We start from the raw sequence: 16,191 nt of genomic DNA on the forward strand, positions 1-16,191 counted from the left end.
TACAGTGCATGCATTACACGCTCTCTCTCCCTCTCTTTCTATGGACTGGTATAGGTCGTGTATAGGTGAATTTGCATATTCTTTGTTTGTGTACGGTGGGGCTTCACAGAGCTTACTGTAACTTTAAACTATAAACTTTAAGTTGAACTTTGATGTATCTAAGACCAAGTAACTTAGAGATTTGAGTCTAGACCCAACAGTGGAACCTTTGAGTCAGAGAATAGCACAGTTGTCAGTGATGTCCTGATCACACTGGCCTTTATGCCTTAGAAGCCTCAGAGCTGTCCATCCATGCGGTGTGGTGTTGGTCGGGTTGTCCTCACACCACTGTGCGCGTGTCTGCCTTTGGATCCGGATGTTTCTTTGCCGTTGCCGTTAACCACCCAGCGTTCTTCCTCAGATGGGGGGCTGGGCCCTGAGCGGCCCGTGGGATAAGGACAACTTCCAGGAGGTCCTGCGCACCGCGTCGGCCCAGTTCCGCTCCTCCCCGTTCTTCACCGTGTTCGTCAGCACAGACTCCAAGAACTCGAGCAGCAATATCATCCAGGTGTGTGGCGCTCCTCTGAGGAGTTCACATCCTTTATGGCTTTGGTCCTCTTCTTTATGGAACTCTCAAATTCCGAGGGATTGCCAGGATCGAGTCTTTTATGCCGCGCATGTACCCCATATTGCTCCTGTTTTTGATTTTCTCCGAGGAAGAGGGTATGCTTGTGTAATCACATGCTTGCTCTTTCTTCCAGGTGGATCAGTCAGGCCTGGGCTTACCGTCCCGAGAATACTACCTCAACAAGACAGCCAATGAGAAGGTATGCAGAAGAATGATTCAGAAAGCGAGGAAACAATTCTGTTTCAAATCGACAGAGCTAGTTGTCTAGTCGTCAAAAACCAGCACAGAATAATGCTGTTTAACACCTGACGAAAGAATGGCTGGGCCCTTAGATTTAAAATAATATTACATTTATGTAATATTGCTCAAGGTCCCAACAGTGGCAACTTGGCAGCAGTGGGCATTGAACTGGCAACCTTCTGATTACTAGTCATTAACCACTGAGCTACCAATATTACATTTTTTTGCCCAATATTGCATTTTTTAGCCCATCTCTGGTGAAATTTTTCCTAAACAGGAAAAGCTATGACCAGTTTGGAAACCATTTTTGATTGTGTTGCATGAGTCCATGTGACAACGACCGAGTGAGTATTGGCCTTTGTGTCGTGCGCAGTATCTGAGAGCCTATCTGGACTTCCTGGTGGAAGTGGGCATGTTATTGGGGGGCTCAGAGGAGACATCCCACACCCTGATGACAGAGATCGTGGCGTTTGAGAGTGCTCTGGCCAACATCACAGTCCCACAGGAGGAGAGAAGGGATGAGGAGAGTATCTACCACAAGATTCAGGCCAGAGAGCTAGCGGTGAGCTCCACTAAACCAGTCTGTGAAAGAGTCAGTGCACTGACCGTGTGCTGAAAAAAGATTTCTTGTGTGTGTGTGTGTGTGTGTGTGTGTGTGTGTGTGTGTGTGTGTGTGTGTGTGTGTTAACCCCACAGACACTCGCTCCTGCCATTGACTGGATGCCCTTCCTCAGAGCGGTGTTTGCGCCTGTGGTCCTGAACGACTCGGAGCCCGTGGTGCTCTATGCCACCGAGTACCTGCAGAAAGTCTCCCAGCTCATTAGCAACACCAGCAAGAGGTAGCGCTCCATCTTCATCTGCTGTTCGCAACACAAGCTCAGCACATGTCAACAACTCCGAAAAACATGCTAGCGAGGGAAGTGGGTTTAGCAGGCCAGCAGCACACACACACATATACTAGACTTGCATTTTTATTACTATAGATTTTGTTTGATCTTGCAGCAGATTAAAATACATTTATTTATTTGTTGTATGGTGTGGCTGTCCTGATTCGTCCTCACAGCCACAACAAAAACATAAAGATACAGCGCACAATCAATCCCAGATCTGATGTGTTAGAGGGCTTATTTGCATCGCGTTGCCCTCGGCCCTCTCTGTTAATATCATTACGAAACTGATCATTTGAATCTGTGTGACGTCTTGTTCGGGCCTAGTGTGAAACAAAGCCTGTTCCCACAACCTCCCACACACGAGACAGATGCCGTGACCTTTCTGTCCGCCCACAGCACTCTGAACAACTACATGATCATGAAGGTGGTGCGGAAGATGGTGTCCATCTTGGATCAGAGGTTCCAGGATGCAGAGCAACGCTTCCTTGAAGTCATGTATGGAGCCAAGAAGGTGACGATGACGATAGCCGCTCAGATAGACAGTCACGCTGACCAATCACATGGCAGTAATCTAATAATCTCTATCTCTCTGTGTCTCTCTCTCTTGCTCTCTCTATCTGTCTCTCTCTCCCGCTGTGTTTTCACCTCTCTCTCTCTCTCGCTCCGTTTTCTCTCTGTCTCCCTCCTGCTGCCGTGGTTAGTTATCAGATTTTCCTGCTGTGACGATTATTAGGAATTAATGGCAGAATCTGCATATGATTAACAATTACACATTCGGTGAGGTCATTAAGCAGATAGTTGACTGGATGATTGAAAAATGAGAAAGACGTGAAATATTCCAGCAGTGTTGGGGAACGTGGAAATGGAGGGTGGAAGGACAGTGGGAGTACGTTGAACCGCAAAATATGGCCCCTCTAGGTTTGTTTTTTCAGTTCAGTTTTCAAGGGAAATTGAGAAGAACTGAAAAGAAGCGGGTTCCGACCTGAGTGTTTTGTTTTGGGGGGTTAGTGGAGAGTCTAAGATCCTACGCCCCACCTCCTCACAGCCTTATCAGGAGAGGGACTCCACTTCTCTGGCCCTGTGTTCCACAGAGGTCAGGCTGAAAAAACAAACAGGGCACCTGTGAGTCACCACACTTATGTGTGTGTGTGTGTGTGTGTGTGTGTGTGTGTGTGTGGGAGGGGGTGTTTGTGCAAGTGGATATGATAGGAAGAGGGAAGGAGGAAAGGAAAGATGGAGAGGGGGAATGTGGAGGTTGATAGCTGACACCAGCGTTCTGTAAACCTGTCCAGAGTTATGGGTTAGCGTTCTGTAAAGATGTCTAAATCTAAACATCTTGGGTCTTAGACACAACAAACAGCATGCACAGAGCCTCACACAGACACACACTCACACACACACACACACACACTTCCTGACCTGGTGTAAGACCCTGTTACTCCTCCTCCCTGCCCACCCCTCATCTCTCTCTCTCTCTCTCTCTCTCTCTCTCAAATAACAGAGGTTTAAAACCTACCTATGTTCTCAGACTATTTCTTGAATTTAACATTCAGCTAGCATTTTATGGATGTGGGTGAGTGCCCCCTGCTGGAGGGTTACATGCAGCACATACAGTAGGAGACCTCCCGCTTGTACGCGATCGTGTAGAGACGGACCCTGAAACCCGGCGTGTTCGTTGTGTCTGCTGCGTTTCAGAGCTGCGCCCCTCGGTGGAAGCTATGCGTCAGTGACACGGACAGTGCTCTGGGTTTCGCCCTGGGAGCTCTCTTCGTCAAAGCCACCTTCACAGAGGACAGCAAGACGTTTGTGTGTCTCCTACCACGCTTCATTTATCCACTTTTAATTACACATTTGTTACTTAATTAACAAGTATTAACTACATTTGTACTCAAAGCTGGCTTGACTAATACAGATTACAGCAGATTGAAAAATTGGCAGCAAATGGAAAGATTAATTATGGTAATAAATTAAAATAACTGTTTTAAATGCTGACAGTCTGTTGCTCAGAGTTGATGGTGGGTTGTTAATGTTTTGTTTCCTTGCAGTGTTACACTGTAGGCTTTATTGTGTTGTGAAATGAATCTCTAAATGATCCCTGAAGCTTCCCCATGCTGTCTGCAAGTGCTAAACCCCAGCCACTGTAAGCGCTAACCGCGCCCCCACCTTCCTCGTGTGTCCGTCAGGCCGAAGACATGGTGGCTGAGATCAAAGGGGCTTTCGAGGACAGCCTGAAGCACGTGGGCTGGATGGACGACGAGACCAAAAAAGCTGCCAAAGAGAAGGTGACAGCTGAGTCACTCGGGGCCTGAACCCCCTCCCAGGAGTTTACAGAGCCCAGCCACACAGGGATTAGGACAAGTTCACACATTTACAGCATTTAGCAGACTTACATTTGAGACCAAGTACAATTCAAGCTTTTGAGGGTTAATGGCTTCGCTCAGGGGCCCTGCAGTAGCAACTGGGCGAAGGAGGGTTCGAATCAGCAACCTTCTGATTATTCATCCAGTACCTTAACCGCTGTGCCAAAAACATTTTTTAAAAATACAGAGTACTGATGATGAACCATTATGGACATCAGTAATAGAGTTCTGATGATAACTGTTTTATGTATCTATAAAATTAAACTGATCATACTGATACAAAATACCCATGATGCTTCGTAATGGCTGTAAAGTAAAAAATTATCATACGTCATTTTCCACCAGTGAACTAGATGTGAGCACTTGTCAAGTAAATAGATGTGTGAAGTTTGTTTAACTAATTATGATTAATAGTTGAATTCTAAATCATTTGTTATGCAGTGGAAAATTAAGTCCAGGTCCAATGCACTGTCCTGCTCTATAGTGCCACCTGGTGTTCAGTTGTATAGTAAACAACCTGATTAATCCTCTCATCTAGGCAGATGCGATATACAATATGATAGGGTACCCAAAGTTTATCATGGATCCCAAAGAGCTGGATAAAGTTTTCAGTGATGTAAGTACAGAATGTACAGTATTATTGTCACTGCTACGAGAAAAATTACATGGACTTCTAAAATATTATATATATATATATATATATATATATATATATATATATATATATATATATATATATATATATATATATATATGAATCCACTTATTAAGCTTGTGATTCTGTATATTTCATTATAGATTTATTGACTAGTGTTTTGGAGTACCTAATTCTAATAATAATAATAATAATATAAGCTCTAACATCTTATATTGCGCATTCTAATTTCTAATATTGTGCTGTGTCAGTTGGATGTGGCGTCAGACCTGTACTTCCAGAACGTCATGCACTACTACAGTTTTTCTGGACGGGTAACAGCTGACCAGCTGAGGAAAGCTCCCAACAGAGACCAGTAAAAACCAACAACATACAGAGACACACACACACACACACACACACACACAGACACACACACATTATACTATATTTAACAACAACAGAATCCATTTTCTCATGCTCCTCACCTCACAGGTGGAGCATGACTCCACCTACAGTGAATGCGTACTACAACCCCACCAAGAACGAGATTGTGCTTCCTGCTGGCATCCTCCAGTCTCCCTTCTACAACCATGAATGGCCCAAGTAAGAGGAGCCTCCTCCACCTACCACCATCCTACACCTACCACAGGGGCAGAGTGGCCATGGGGGCCATCTCCAGCCTCGCACCGATGCGCGATGAGATGTCTGAGCGCAAGTGTACGTTTCAGTATACGTTTGCCCTTTTCGCCCTCCAGGGCCCTGAATTTCGGGGGGATTGGTGTGGTTATGGGACATGAGCTGACCCATGCATTTGACGACCAAGGTATCCTCATATTAAGACAGAAATGGGACATTACAGCAGAATGACTCTAAACCTTAAGACATAGAACCTCTTTGTGTTTGCCTAAGGTATGCATCCAGTCCATGGAACAGCATGATGTCATGTTCGTGTGTGTGTGTGTGTGTGTGTGTGTGTGTGTGTGTGTGTGTGTGTGTGTGTGTGTGTGTGTGTGTGTGTGTGTGTGTGTGCACCAGGGAGGGTGTATGATAAGGACGGGAACTTGCGCTCATGGTGGAAAAACTCATCTGCGGAGGCATTTAAGCAGCAGACCCAGTGCATGGTGGAGCAGTACAGCCACTACAACATCAACAGCGAGTCCCTGAACGGCAAGCACACACTCGGTGAGAACATCGCAGACAACGGGGGCCTCAAAGCTGCTTTCAAGGTGAGTCAAGGCCCCTCGAGTGTAGATGTGGGATCAGGACATCTCTGCTTGAGTTAAGGCTGGGGGGCAGTCCGGAGGTGGAGGTTGGGGGGGGGGGGGTGCTCCTGTCAGCACAGTCTTTCCACAGCGAGAGTTTACAGCCCACCACTGTGACAGGGGGCAAAATGCTAAACTTGGAGAGGCTTCCTACCTTGTGTACATGCCTCCTCTGAGCGCTTTTGTGATCTCTGACGCAGAGGAGCGAGGTGAACACCAGGAGGAGACGGGGAGCTGTAGTTGATGCAGGGGATCGGGCGCTTGACCCAAAGCCCGAGGCCTACACTACCTGCCTTGCTGATCAACATACATTACGTGTCTGTGTCTTGTTTTTGCAGGCCTATGAGAACTGGATATGGAAGCACGGCAAGGAGGCTGCCCTTCCTGCGCTTGGCATGACGAACCATCAGTTGTTTTTTGTTGGATTTGCTCAGGTGTGTTTGTTTGTTTGTTTTGTTTTTCATTAGTCAGATGTATCGCTTGTTAATGTTCCGCCCCCTGCTTGTTTACTCAGGCTGAATGTGTTCAGTGAAAGACAACACCAGAATTGTTTATTGTTTTTGTTGTGGTAAGCATTGCATTGCCTTTTGTGTTTTGTTTTGTGTGTGTGTGTGTGTGTGTGTGTGTGTGTGTGTGTGTGTGTGTGAGTGTGTGTGTGTGTGTGTGTGTGTGTGTCTGTGTGTGTGAGTGTGTGTGTGTGTGTGTGTGTGTGTGTGTGTGTGTGTGTGTGTGTGTGTGTGTGTGTGTGTGTGTGTGTGTGTCTGTGTGCGTGTGGACATGCATGCGTACTCGAATTTGAAGGTGTGGTGCTCAGTCCGGACCCCTGAGAGTTCCCATGAAGGCGTGATCACGGACCCCCACAGCCCTTCCCGCTTCCGGGTCATTGGCACCGTCTCCAACTCCGATGACTTTTCCAAGCACTTCGGCTGCCCGCCGGACACTCCTATGAACCCCAGGCGCAAGTGCGAGCTCTGGTAACCCTGCGATCCTGTGTCCCCAGGCGGTCTGGGTGGAGGGCTTGCGGTGTAGGGCTGCAGATTGCCCACCCCCTCGGCGGAGCTGGGACGATTCTGTTACTTGGCCCCGCCCACCTGCCCACAGCTCTTCTCTGGACTGGAGAGGGTGGCGCATGTGGAGATCAGGGGCTTTATTTTTATTTCAGGCAGAATTAAATGAAATGTTGAAATGAGCTTTGGAATAAGAAAATATGGAGGAGCTGTTTAAACACTGGAAACAAACTTCACAGAGAAAGTGAACAGCTGCTAATCAGATCTTGTAAATATGTGCTTGCTTATCATGTGCTTTTTTTCTAAGGGTAATAATATTTATTTTCTTCCTGCATTAAATTGTTATATATATATATATATATATATATATATATATATATATAGTGGAACTTCTGGGTTTATATATTTCTGGGTCCACCAGCGATATTTGTTGGGTCTGAGTCTGGGTCTGCATTCACACACTATTCATACACAGTATATTAATACTATAAAATTCAGAGCCCCCCCCCCCCCCCCCCCCACATTAATAGGCTGTCTGTTCATAATCCACATTCATGTAGTTAATGTCAATGGTTTCCAGCCTCAAACCAGCTGCACACCTGCAATGGAGCGTTTGGCATGTGAACTGCTCTGACTCACACTTGAAGGGCTTCACCTCATCACTTCCCTCCAGTGTGTTTAGAGCAGGAAAATCTCTGAACCGTTGCCCTGCTGGTCTAGGATCAGTGAGATAACAGCTTAAGCCAGTCGAGCCGTGATTTACGCCAAAGTGTAAATTCAACTTTCTGCTCACGCCACCTTGCAGAAGTACGGCACAAGACTTTTCTCCAAATAGCGTTTAGCACAGAAGCCGGAAAACTATAGTGACTTCAAAAGCACTATAGTGACTTCAAAAGCACTATAGTGACTTCAAAAGCACTAATGCGCTTCACACAAAGTCACTTCCCCGCTGCAAACAATAAGAGCACATAGAACACAGTCAGGATCCTGTTATCCAATGATATTTACTGAATTTGCATGTGTTTCCATATTTGCTTGTTACTTTGCATATTTAATCTAAAACACTGTAACATATGCAAAGTGATTTAGTAAATCACAGCTCGTTTTCAGTTGAACCGATCGTTATGATACATGTATTTACTTGTGCTGTGGTGACTCCAGACTACTAACCAGAGATTTAACAGGACTTGAGCTATCGGTCAGCTTTTGCCATTTTCCACATGGGAGCACATAAGCTAACACTGAATGCAGTGTGTTTCAGTACCAGTGGACCAGTCTGGTGAGAGGACGCTGGTGCATGCATCGTGCAATGTTTGAAGCCTTGCTTGTTGTGATTACGTGCAGCCTGCTGTGTGATCCTGAACGGGTGAATTTGATGGAATATCTGGATTCGGGTCCAGCTCTGGATTCATGCACTACCTTAGCACATGAGCATGGATTCAGGATTGGTTAGGCCTTTGGCCCTCGGGATCTACAGGCACAATGGGAACCCGAGCCTTGATACACTCACTCCCTTGCCTGGCGCTCCTCCCCGGGACTATATCTGCTCTTCAGCTATGAAAACCGAGATTCAGACACACCCAAGCCTGCAAGGGTCCTTGGATAACGATACAGGCCAGGATTGGGCTATGCAGATGGGGATACTGACTGTAATTCATCACCTCACTTCAGTTTACAAAAAAGAAGGGACAAAAGAAAAATGAAAAATGTGTCACACAAACAAATTGTTTTAGGCTGCAGTAAACACGACAGGAAATGATCAGGAAATGGGAAATGATCAATTATGTACCACCCCACCCACCTCACTCGTATTCAATTCCGAATAACCTCAACATTTTCTTTTTTATCGTTTAGCACCATAAGCCAAAAACAAATCAATTTGAACATTTAAATGTTCGCATACAATGAATGTGTATTTGTGCATATCAGTCATTAGTCTACTGAGTAGTCTGGGGAAAGATTTATTCTGACAGTTGATAGACTTCCCAATGGAGCTTTTACCATAAAATAACTCGAAATAATGATTTTATATTGGCACCCTTGTGCTCCACCCGTCAAGTTTGCTCTTGGGGAATTTTTCATAGACGTTTTATGCTGATGTGAAATTATAAATGGTGTGATTTTGAAAGCTTCGTGTCTCTTGTTTGTATACCAGTCGCACCGGGTTCATTTAAACTTTTTTTGGACTTTTTCTTCCCCTCTTGAACGTATCACCGTTAGATGGCACTGCACACACGGTCTTTGGGAATATCGTTAGAAAAGAGCGAAAGACTCGGTTTTGCTCGTAATTTCATTTCCACTTAGGACTAAAACACGCATACCGTTTATTGTTTATTGATTCTTGAGATGCATATTAAAAAGTTTATAATCCAAGGGTGACTTTATAGCCGCATTCATCTTGTCTGTGTGGATGGTGTCAGGGTTAGACCACTCCCCTAAAGCTTTTCAGGTTTGTCTCGGAAATAACAGACAAGCGACACTGTACGTATATTGTGCACATTAATTTACTGTCTGAAATGTGACATATGGTGGAATAAATGCATTGCTCGAAATTTAGTGGAGGCACGTTGTGAGAAATTCTTTGCAAGTGAGACGTCACTTTCACTAGCCAAGGTAAACCGAGCATTCCCGAAATCTGCCGACGTCTGTCGAGTCGTGCGTTCCTGCCGGACCGTCTGAGGCGGCCGCAACGCCACGCTGAGCGAACTCCTCGATATCAATGAGAGAATACTTTAAAAATGAGGCGAATAACGGCGTGAGGGAAGCCTGGAGACAGCCACCCGAAGAGCCGGATTTATACCGGGGTCCGCGAAGACACAGGGCGGAGAGGGGGGGGGGGGACCGAAACCTCTACCGTCCCAATGAGCAGCGGAGCCTACAACCCCGATCTTAAAAGCGACTATACCGGAAAAATGGCTTTTTTCCCCAATAGCGAGAAATACTTCTCCCACGGTGTAAGGATTTAAGAAGACAGCCACCGATTTCTGCCTACGTATAGGTGCAATCTGCGCCGATATTTCAGCCGCGTACTGTTTCCTTTTGTTTGTTTGTTTGGGGGTTTTTTTTGTTTGTTTGTTTTTTTGCGATGAGTTTACCACCGAAAGTGGTGCCGAAACCGGCCGCCGGCGCAGTCGGTGGCCCTCTACCGGGGCCGTCGCCGTCGAGTCAGCTGCGGGCGACCCTGACCTCGGTATCGTTACCACCGGGAGCCCCAGCCGCTCCGCAGCCGCCTGCCGTTCCGCCACACCAGTATCCTTCACCGTCGCCCGTAGCCCGTGTTTCGCCCAGTACCGGTGGACAGGTCGCTGGTGGGTTCATAGGCAGCATGTTTGCTTTAGACAGCGGCTGTTATTCCTAACGCACGGGAATAACCGGGCACCGCGATCGGCTCCTGCACGCATTACCGCGCAAGCAGGTCGTCGGTTTATAACAGGTCGTATAATAACCGATTGGCAGTTCAGCGTTTGCATCTGTCGGTATTAGTGTTTTCTGTAGAGGTGTGTGTGTAGGGCGAGTTTAACCCCGTTTCTCGCTGGTTTTCCGAAGTCACCGGGCGCTTTGTTCGCTGAACTTGACAATTCCAGCATGGTGTGCAGTGGAGGGATCTGACCACAGCCAAACACCTAAGCACCATGGCCACTTCTGGTGTGGGAGTTTCATAACAGTGATGTATTTGAACAAACATACATATCTTGCCCCACAGGGGAATGAGATCTTGTTTTAATAACAACACCAGTTTTCGGACTCCCCCCACTTGGTTTGCCGCAGGTGCCGCTTACAGCGCCATGGAAGACCGGTTGTCATGTGGTGCGTGTGTGGTTTAAGGTATGTTAACAGAGTGGGAATATAATACACATCTCAGTGCAGCTGTTAAATATCTGGATCTCCGTCCCTGCCCTGCTGGGTCAATGATCTGGTAGATCTGTCAGTTTGTCAAGGGCTTCAGTGATGCAGGGAACAGCGTTGAATCGCTGTCAACTGATCACCAGATCTATGGAAACCGCCTTATTTCTGTTTAATTAGACGCAGACGAAAGGAGTGTTTAGATGAACCCAAGGTAACTGCGGTCAGTTCAGCTCCTTGCCTTCTCACGAAGTCCGCTATGGTGTAACATGCCACAACCTGTGCGACAAGTCTGCTATGTGTACGACAGCATCGTTTTTCCTTCTGGTGAATAATTTGGGTGTCTTCTAATGGCTTGACTGTCCAACTAGTAGGGCTGTACTATAAAAAAAAACCAAATCATATCGCGACTGTATTGCTACATGTTGTCAGAGATATGTTATACAGTAAAAGCCATTGTCGAATCATCTAGGTGTGTCACGTCCTTAAAGACTAGCTTTATTTTAAGTAAAACTGTTTAGGTTTCTTGCAGTCTGTAAATGACTTGGACTGTGTAATCACAACACCAACAGAACACACTTTGGAGGCCGGTCAGATTGCTCAACTCCCCTGTCAAAATAGTTGTGATTTGTTATAGGGTTTATTTACATATTGCGATCCTATGTGATAGCAGGGTCAGTACCGCAATAAAGCCCGACAACTGATCTATTATGCTGCCGTACGACTTAGCTCAGCCAAGTGATTGAGCAATAGTACAAGCATAATAAAGACACAATACAATCTGTGCCTCTTGATTAAGGCTCTTGCTTGGTTAGCAAGCTGCACAGGGAGAACTTTAGTGAACTGTTGGTTTATGTATTTAATGGCAATGGTGGCCCTTTCTTGTAACTCTGTTTTTATTATATTTAAAAGATCACTCTACAAGACATTTAAGGGTATGAAATGAAGTCAGTTCTGGCAGAGAATGGTATCCACAGTGTCGATTTGCCTATGCTTTAGTGAATCTGAGACTTCTCTTGATTTAAACATCTGGTCTGAGAAATGCCATTTTCATGTAATCTTCAGCTATTTTGGTCTAGCCCTGTAATGCAATATAGTCGAATACATTATATTCCCCTCACCACTCGCAGTGTATCAGGAAAACAGTAACCCTAACAGTACATTTCATAATGTTTCGTGAAATTAATTGAAACTGTTAAGACCGATGGCACAAGCCTATGTGGTTTTCCTTTGTGTCACGTGATTCCTTCAGGGTCACGGTTCAAGTCCACAGAATTTGGTGTCCTGTTGGTCTGAGTCTCGAGTTGCCGAGTTAGGTGCATGCTCCTGTCCTTCATCTTCATCTTCCTCATCCACTTTGAAAAAGTGACATTGGTTTCCATATGCTACTTCTGCTTGTGCTGCGTGATTCCGCAACAGTTTGGCCCTTTGGTCGACCCTGAACGCCGCGAGGAACAGCCCTGTCCCTGCGATGGAGGTGACCGATGTGTGACTGACGCTCATAGTGTCGCGGCGCACAAAACCGGCCGGGCGACAGCTCCCTCCTCCTGGAATGCAGGACCAGCCGCCTCTGGCCAAATCGAAATCTCAATCTTAATCTTAAAATAGACCGGTCAGCTCGCCCTGACACGCTGGCCTGCTCGCTTGTCTGCCCTTTGGTAGTCGCGGGCATCTCATTTTTTATTGCCGTGCCATGAATCTCCTCGGTCATAGCTCTGCTCATCATCCTCGCTGCGGGATTAATTCTCCATCTTTCAGTCCCGGCCCTCCGTCCTGTCATCCATCCGGAAGTGTAACTTGCGGCCCTTGATGATAAAAAGCTCCCAGTGTTCCCAGTGTTCCCAGTGCTGATCACTGACGTTCCACCAGCTGACAGATTGCAACAGATCTTTCTCTAGTTGCTACTGTTCTGGTGATACAGAGGCCATAGTATTTGGATCTTGTATATTTTGTTGTTTGTTGGTTGGTTGGTTGGTTTGTTTTTGTCTCTGTGCCCTCGTGTGTGGTCATGGGAGGTATGTGTGGCTCTGTCTGAATTTTGGCTGTTCTCAGGTTGTCTTTGAGACAAATTTAGTATTGCATTTTGCTTGTTTTCAGCACAAGGCCACCACAGATGCATGTTATATGTATATCTGTTGTTTTTAGACCTGTTTCTCCGAAGGAGACTAAAATAGCTTCTTTGTTTCTCTCTCTCTCTCTCTCTCTCTCTCTCTCTCTCTCTCTCTCTCTCTGTGTGTCTGAGGTGTGTGGGACCGTGTGTTACTCTCTTCCGATTATGCTGCCAAGAGTGCTTTATCTATATGTATACGTCTGTGTATGTACGGGGGAAGGAGGAGGTGCCGCTGGTTGCCAGAGCAACGGTTAGCCCATGTGTCTGCTGCTGCTCCCTTCACACAATAGCAGCGCTACTTAGAATTCAGGGTGTGAGGTTGGAGGGGGGCGGAGCTTTCCGCCGCCTGCCAACAATGGCCCAGGTCACCTAGTGTCCTGAAGCACGAACCTTGGCTCCTGGTCCAGGCCCCGCCCACTCCCCGGACAGGCAGGTCAGACCCTGCATTCGCTTTTCTTATCATTTCTCACTCTTCTTTTTCTTTGTCTGTTTGTTTGTTTCGGTGTTGCTGAGTGTGTTTCAGGGAAGGAGTACTCCCCACTCTGTTTGTGTGAATACCTGTGTAGAAGTATAAAGAGCCTAGGGCTGTTGGCCCAGAATTCACCTGGGATCCCTCCCAGACATTCACGTACAATTACGCTTCTCTGTGCATGACGCAGGCTCAAGAGAAGGGTCACGGAGTTTCTGTCCTCCTTTTCCGAGTCGGACACACTGGGGCGGTTTTCACCACGGCGGAGCAGTGCTCAGACTGTTGCCTTCAGCTGTTTACTCTGTTCCGTGACCCATCTACCTGGTCTCCTGTACCTGGGTGGGTGGTTGTGCTTTCTCCAGTGGCAAGTCTCCAGATCATGCTTATGTTTGCACTGAAAAGCTGTCCGGCTCTGCGTATAAACAGCCGCTTCAACAGGGCTTCCACTCGCGCAGAGAAGAAACATTGGTGCGGATGGTGAAGGATTCGTTTCACATTAGTTATGATTACAAAGGTGAATTTAAGGTGTGTTGGTTCGCACTGATCTGTAGATTGACTCTAAAGTAAAGTGACTTGTTGTCATGGTGACATACTGCGCAGGGTCGTATTGTTGTACTGCGCATGAATAACTGCTTTTGCCAAAATATGTATACATGATCTCTACGGTCAAATGTGTTGGCTCCAGTCATCCACATCTGACGTTTCTAATTCAGATTTTTTTTTTTTTTTTGCTGTCTGACAGCAAAATATTAAAGCTAATGTTCCTGTTTACTGGTTAACCCTGTTTTACAAAACCTAGAGGAGCTTCACATCTAGTCCCACCTAGTCCTAATTTATTTATTTATTTCTCTTTCTTTCTGAGGAGACGAATGCCGCAAATGGGGTTAGGCAACGTGAACTTTGTGCACCCGTAAACTTGGCGTGTGTTCTGCACTGATGATGAGGGGATCTGTGGAGGGCAACAAATGCCCCCCCCCCTCCCCCACAGCGGACACTTCAGTTCTGAATGGAATGGCCCTGAAGGGTCACTGGAGGGTCAGAGTAGCCTAGCCACAGCAGGTGGAGTATATGCTGTTCCAAAGAAGACATGCCCTACAATATACACACATCTTTGGAGTGTGATTTCCACTTGCCATCTGACTATTGTAAATGGAAAGTAACCTTTGGCAGAAGGCTTGTCTTCAATGTTTATGTTGGGAAGGTGTGTGTGTGTGTGTGTGTGTGTGTGTGTGTGTGTGTGTGTGTGTGTGTGGTGTGTGTGTGTGTGTGTGTGTGTGTGTGTGTGGTGTAGTATTGTGTATGGCTGGCGTGTGTAGTGTTGTGTAGAATTGTGTATGGCTGGCGTGTGTAGTGTAGTATTGTAAATAGCTGGCATGTGTAGTGTAGTGTTGTGTATGGCTGGCGTGTGTAGTGTAGTGTTGTGTATGGCCGGCGTAGTGTTGTGTATGGCTGATGTGTGTAGTATAGTGTTGTGTATGGCCGGCGTAGTGTTGTGTATGGCTGGTGTTGTGTTGTGTATGGCTGGTGTGGTGTGGTGTAGTGTAGTGTAGTGTTGTGTATGGCTGGTGTGGTGTAGTGTATGGCTGGTGTGGTGTGGTGTAGTGTAGTGTAGTGTTGTGTATGGCTGGTGTGGTGTAGTGTATGGCTGGTGTGGTGTGGTGTAGTGTAGTGTAGTGTATGGCTGGTGTGGTGTAGTGTAGTGTATGGCTGGCGTGTGTAGTGTAGTGTAGTGTATGGCTGGTGTGGTGTAGTGTAGTGTATGGCTGGCGTGTGTAGTGTAGTGTTGTGTATGGCTGGCGTGTGTAGTGTAGTGTTGTGTAGAATTGTGTATGGCTGGCATATGTAGTATTGTAAATGGCTGACGTGTGTAGTGTAGTATTGTAAATGGCTGGCATGTGTAGTGTAGTGTTGTGTATGGCTGGCGTGTGTAGTGTTGTGTATGGCTGGCGTGTGTAGTGTAGTGTTGTGTAGAATTGTGTATGGCTGGCATATGTAGTATTGTAAATGGCTGACGTGTGTAGTATTGTAAATGGCTGGTGTGTGTAGTGTAGTGTTGTGTATGGCTGGCGTGTGTAGTGTTGTCTATAGCTGGCATGTGTAGTGTAGTGTTGTGTAGAATTGTGTATGGCTGGCATATGTAGTATTGTAAATGGCTGACGTGTGTAGTGTAGTATTGTAAATGGCTGGCATGTGTAGTGTAGTGTTGTGTATGGCTGGCGTGTGTAGTGTAGTGTTGTGTAGAATTGTGTATGGCTGGCATATGTAGTATTGTAAATGGCTGACGTGTGTAGTGTAGTGTTGTGTATGGCTGGCGTGTATAGTGTAGTGTTGTGTATGGCTGGCGTGTGTAGTGTAGTGTTGTGTATGGCCGGCGTAGTGTTGTGTATGGCTGGTGTTGTGTTGTGTATGGCTGGTGTGGTGGAGTGTAGTGTTGTGTATGGCCGGCGTAGTGTTGTGTATGGCTGGTGTGGTGGAGTGTAGTGTTGTGTATGGCTGGTGTGGTGGAGTGTAGTGTTGTGTATGGCTGGTGTGGTGGAGTGTTGTGTATGGCTGGCGTGTGTAGTGTAGTGTTGTGTATGGCTGGTGTGGTGGAGTGTAGTGTTGTGTATGGCTGGTGTGGTGGAGTGTTGTGTATGGCTGGCGTGTGTAGTGTAGTGTTGTGTATGGCTGGTGTGGTGGAGTGTTGTGTATGGCTGGTGTGGTGGAGTGTTGTGTATGACTGGCGTGTGTAGTGTAGTGTTGTGTATGGCTGGCGTGTGTAGTGTA

The 16,191-nt window shown here is 46.5% G+C and overlaps 2 protein-coding genes across 7 annotated transcripts in view; both read left to right on the plus strand.

The window, feature by feature from the left end:
• ece1 (endothelin converting enzyme 1) overlaps window positions 1–9,559 on the plus strand; it is a 22,512-nt gene extending 12,953 nt beyond the window's left edge. For all 3 annotated transcript variants that reach the window (XM_027024466.3, XM_081705712.1, XM_027024451.3), the window contains 14 exons: window positions 401–547; window positions 741–806; window positions 1,221–1,409; window positions 1,544–1,686; window positions 2,134–2,248; window positions 3,433–3,543; window positions 3,921–4,019; window positions 4,636–4,713; window positions 5,004–5,107; window positions 5,227–5,337; window positions 5,490–5,557; window positions 5,770–5,960; window positions 6,335–6,430; window positions 6,798–9,559. In XM_027024466.3, the coding sequence (XP_026880267.2) occupies window positions 401–547; window positions 741–806; window positions 1,221–1,409; window positions 1,544–1,686; window positions 2,134–2,248; window positions 3,433–3,543; window positions 3,921–4,019; window positions 4,636–4,713; window positions 5,004–5,107; window positions 5,227–5,337; window positions 5,490–5,557; window positions 5,770–5,960; window positions 6,335–6,430; window positions 6,798–6,974 (1,695 nt within the window). In that variant the 3' untranslated portion in view covers window positions 6,975–9,559. The remainder of the gene's footprint in view (window positions 1–400; window positions 548–740; window positions 807–1,220; window positions 1,410–1,543; window positions 1,687–2,133; window positions 2,249–3,432; window positions 3,544–3,920; window positions 4,020–4,635; window positions 4,714–5,003; window positions 5,108–5,226; window positions 5,338–5,489; window positions 5,558–5,769; window positions 5,961–6,334; window positions 6,431–6,797) is intronic.
• An 87-nt stretch (window positions 9,560–9,646) lies between these two features.
• The window catches only part of eif4g3a (eukaryotic translation initiation factor 4 gamma, 3a), a 43,138-nt gene continuing 36,593 nt past the window's right edge, over window positions 9,647–16,191 (plus strand). The window contains exon 1 of one of the 4 annotated variants that reach the window (XM_035520194.2): window positions 9,647–10,252. In XM_035520194.2, coding sequence (XP_035376087.2) covers window positions 10,089–10,252 — 164 coding nt within the window. In that variant the 5' untranslated portion in view covers window positions 9,647–10,088. Of the gene's footprint in view, window positions 10,253–10,335; window positions 10,829–16,191 lie in introns of those variants that run through there. The other 3 variants (XM_035520196.2, XM_035520198.2, XM_035520201.2) reach the window with 3 other exon arrangements.

This window comes from Electrophorus electricus, chromosome 22, assembly GCF_041902795.1.
Source record: "Electrophorus electricus isolate QZ-2024a chromosome 22, ASM4190279v1, whole genome shotgun sequence".
Classification (NCBI taxonomy): Eukaryota; Metazoa; Chordata; class Actinopteri; order Gymnotiformes; family Gymnotidae; genus Electrophorus; species Electrophorus electricus.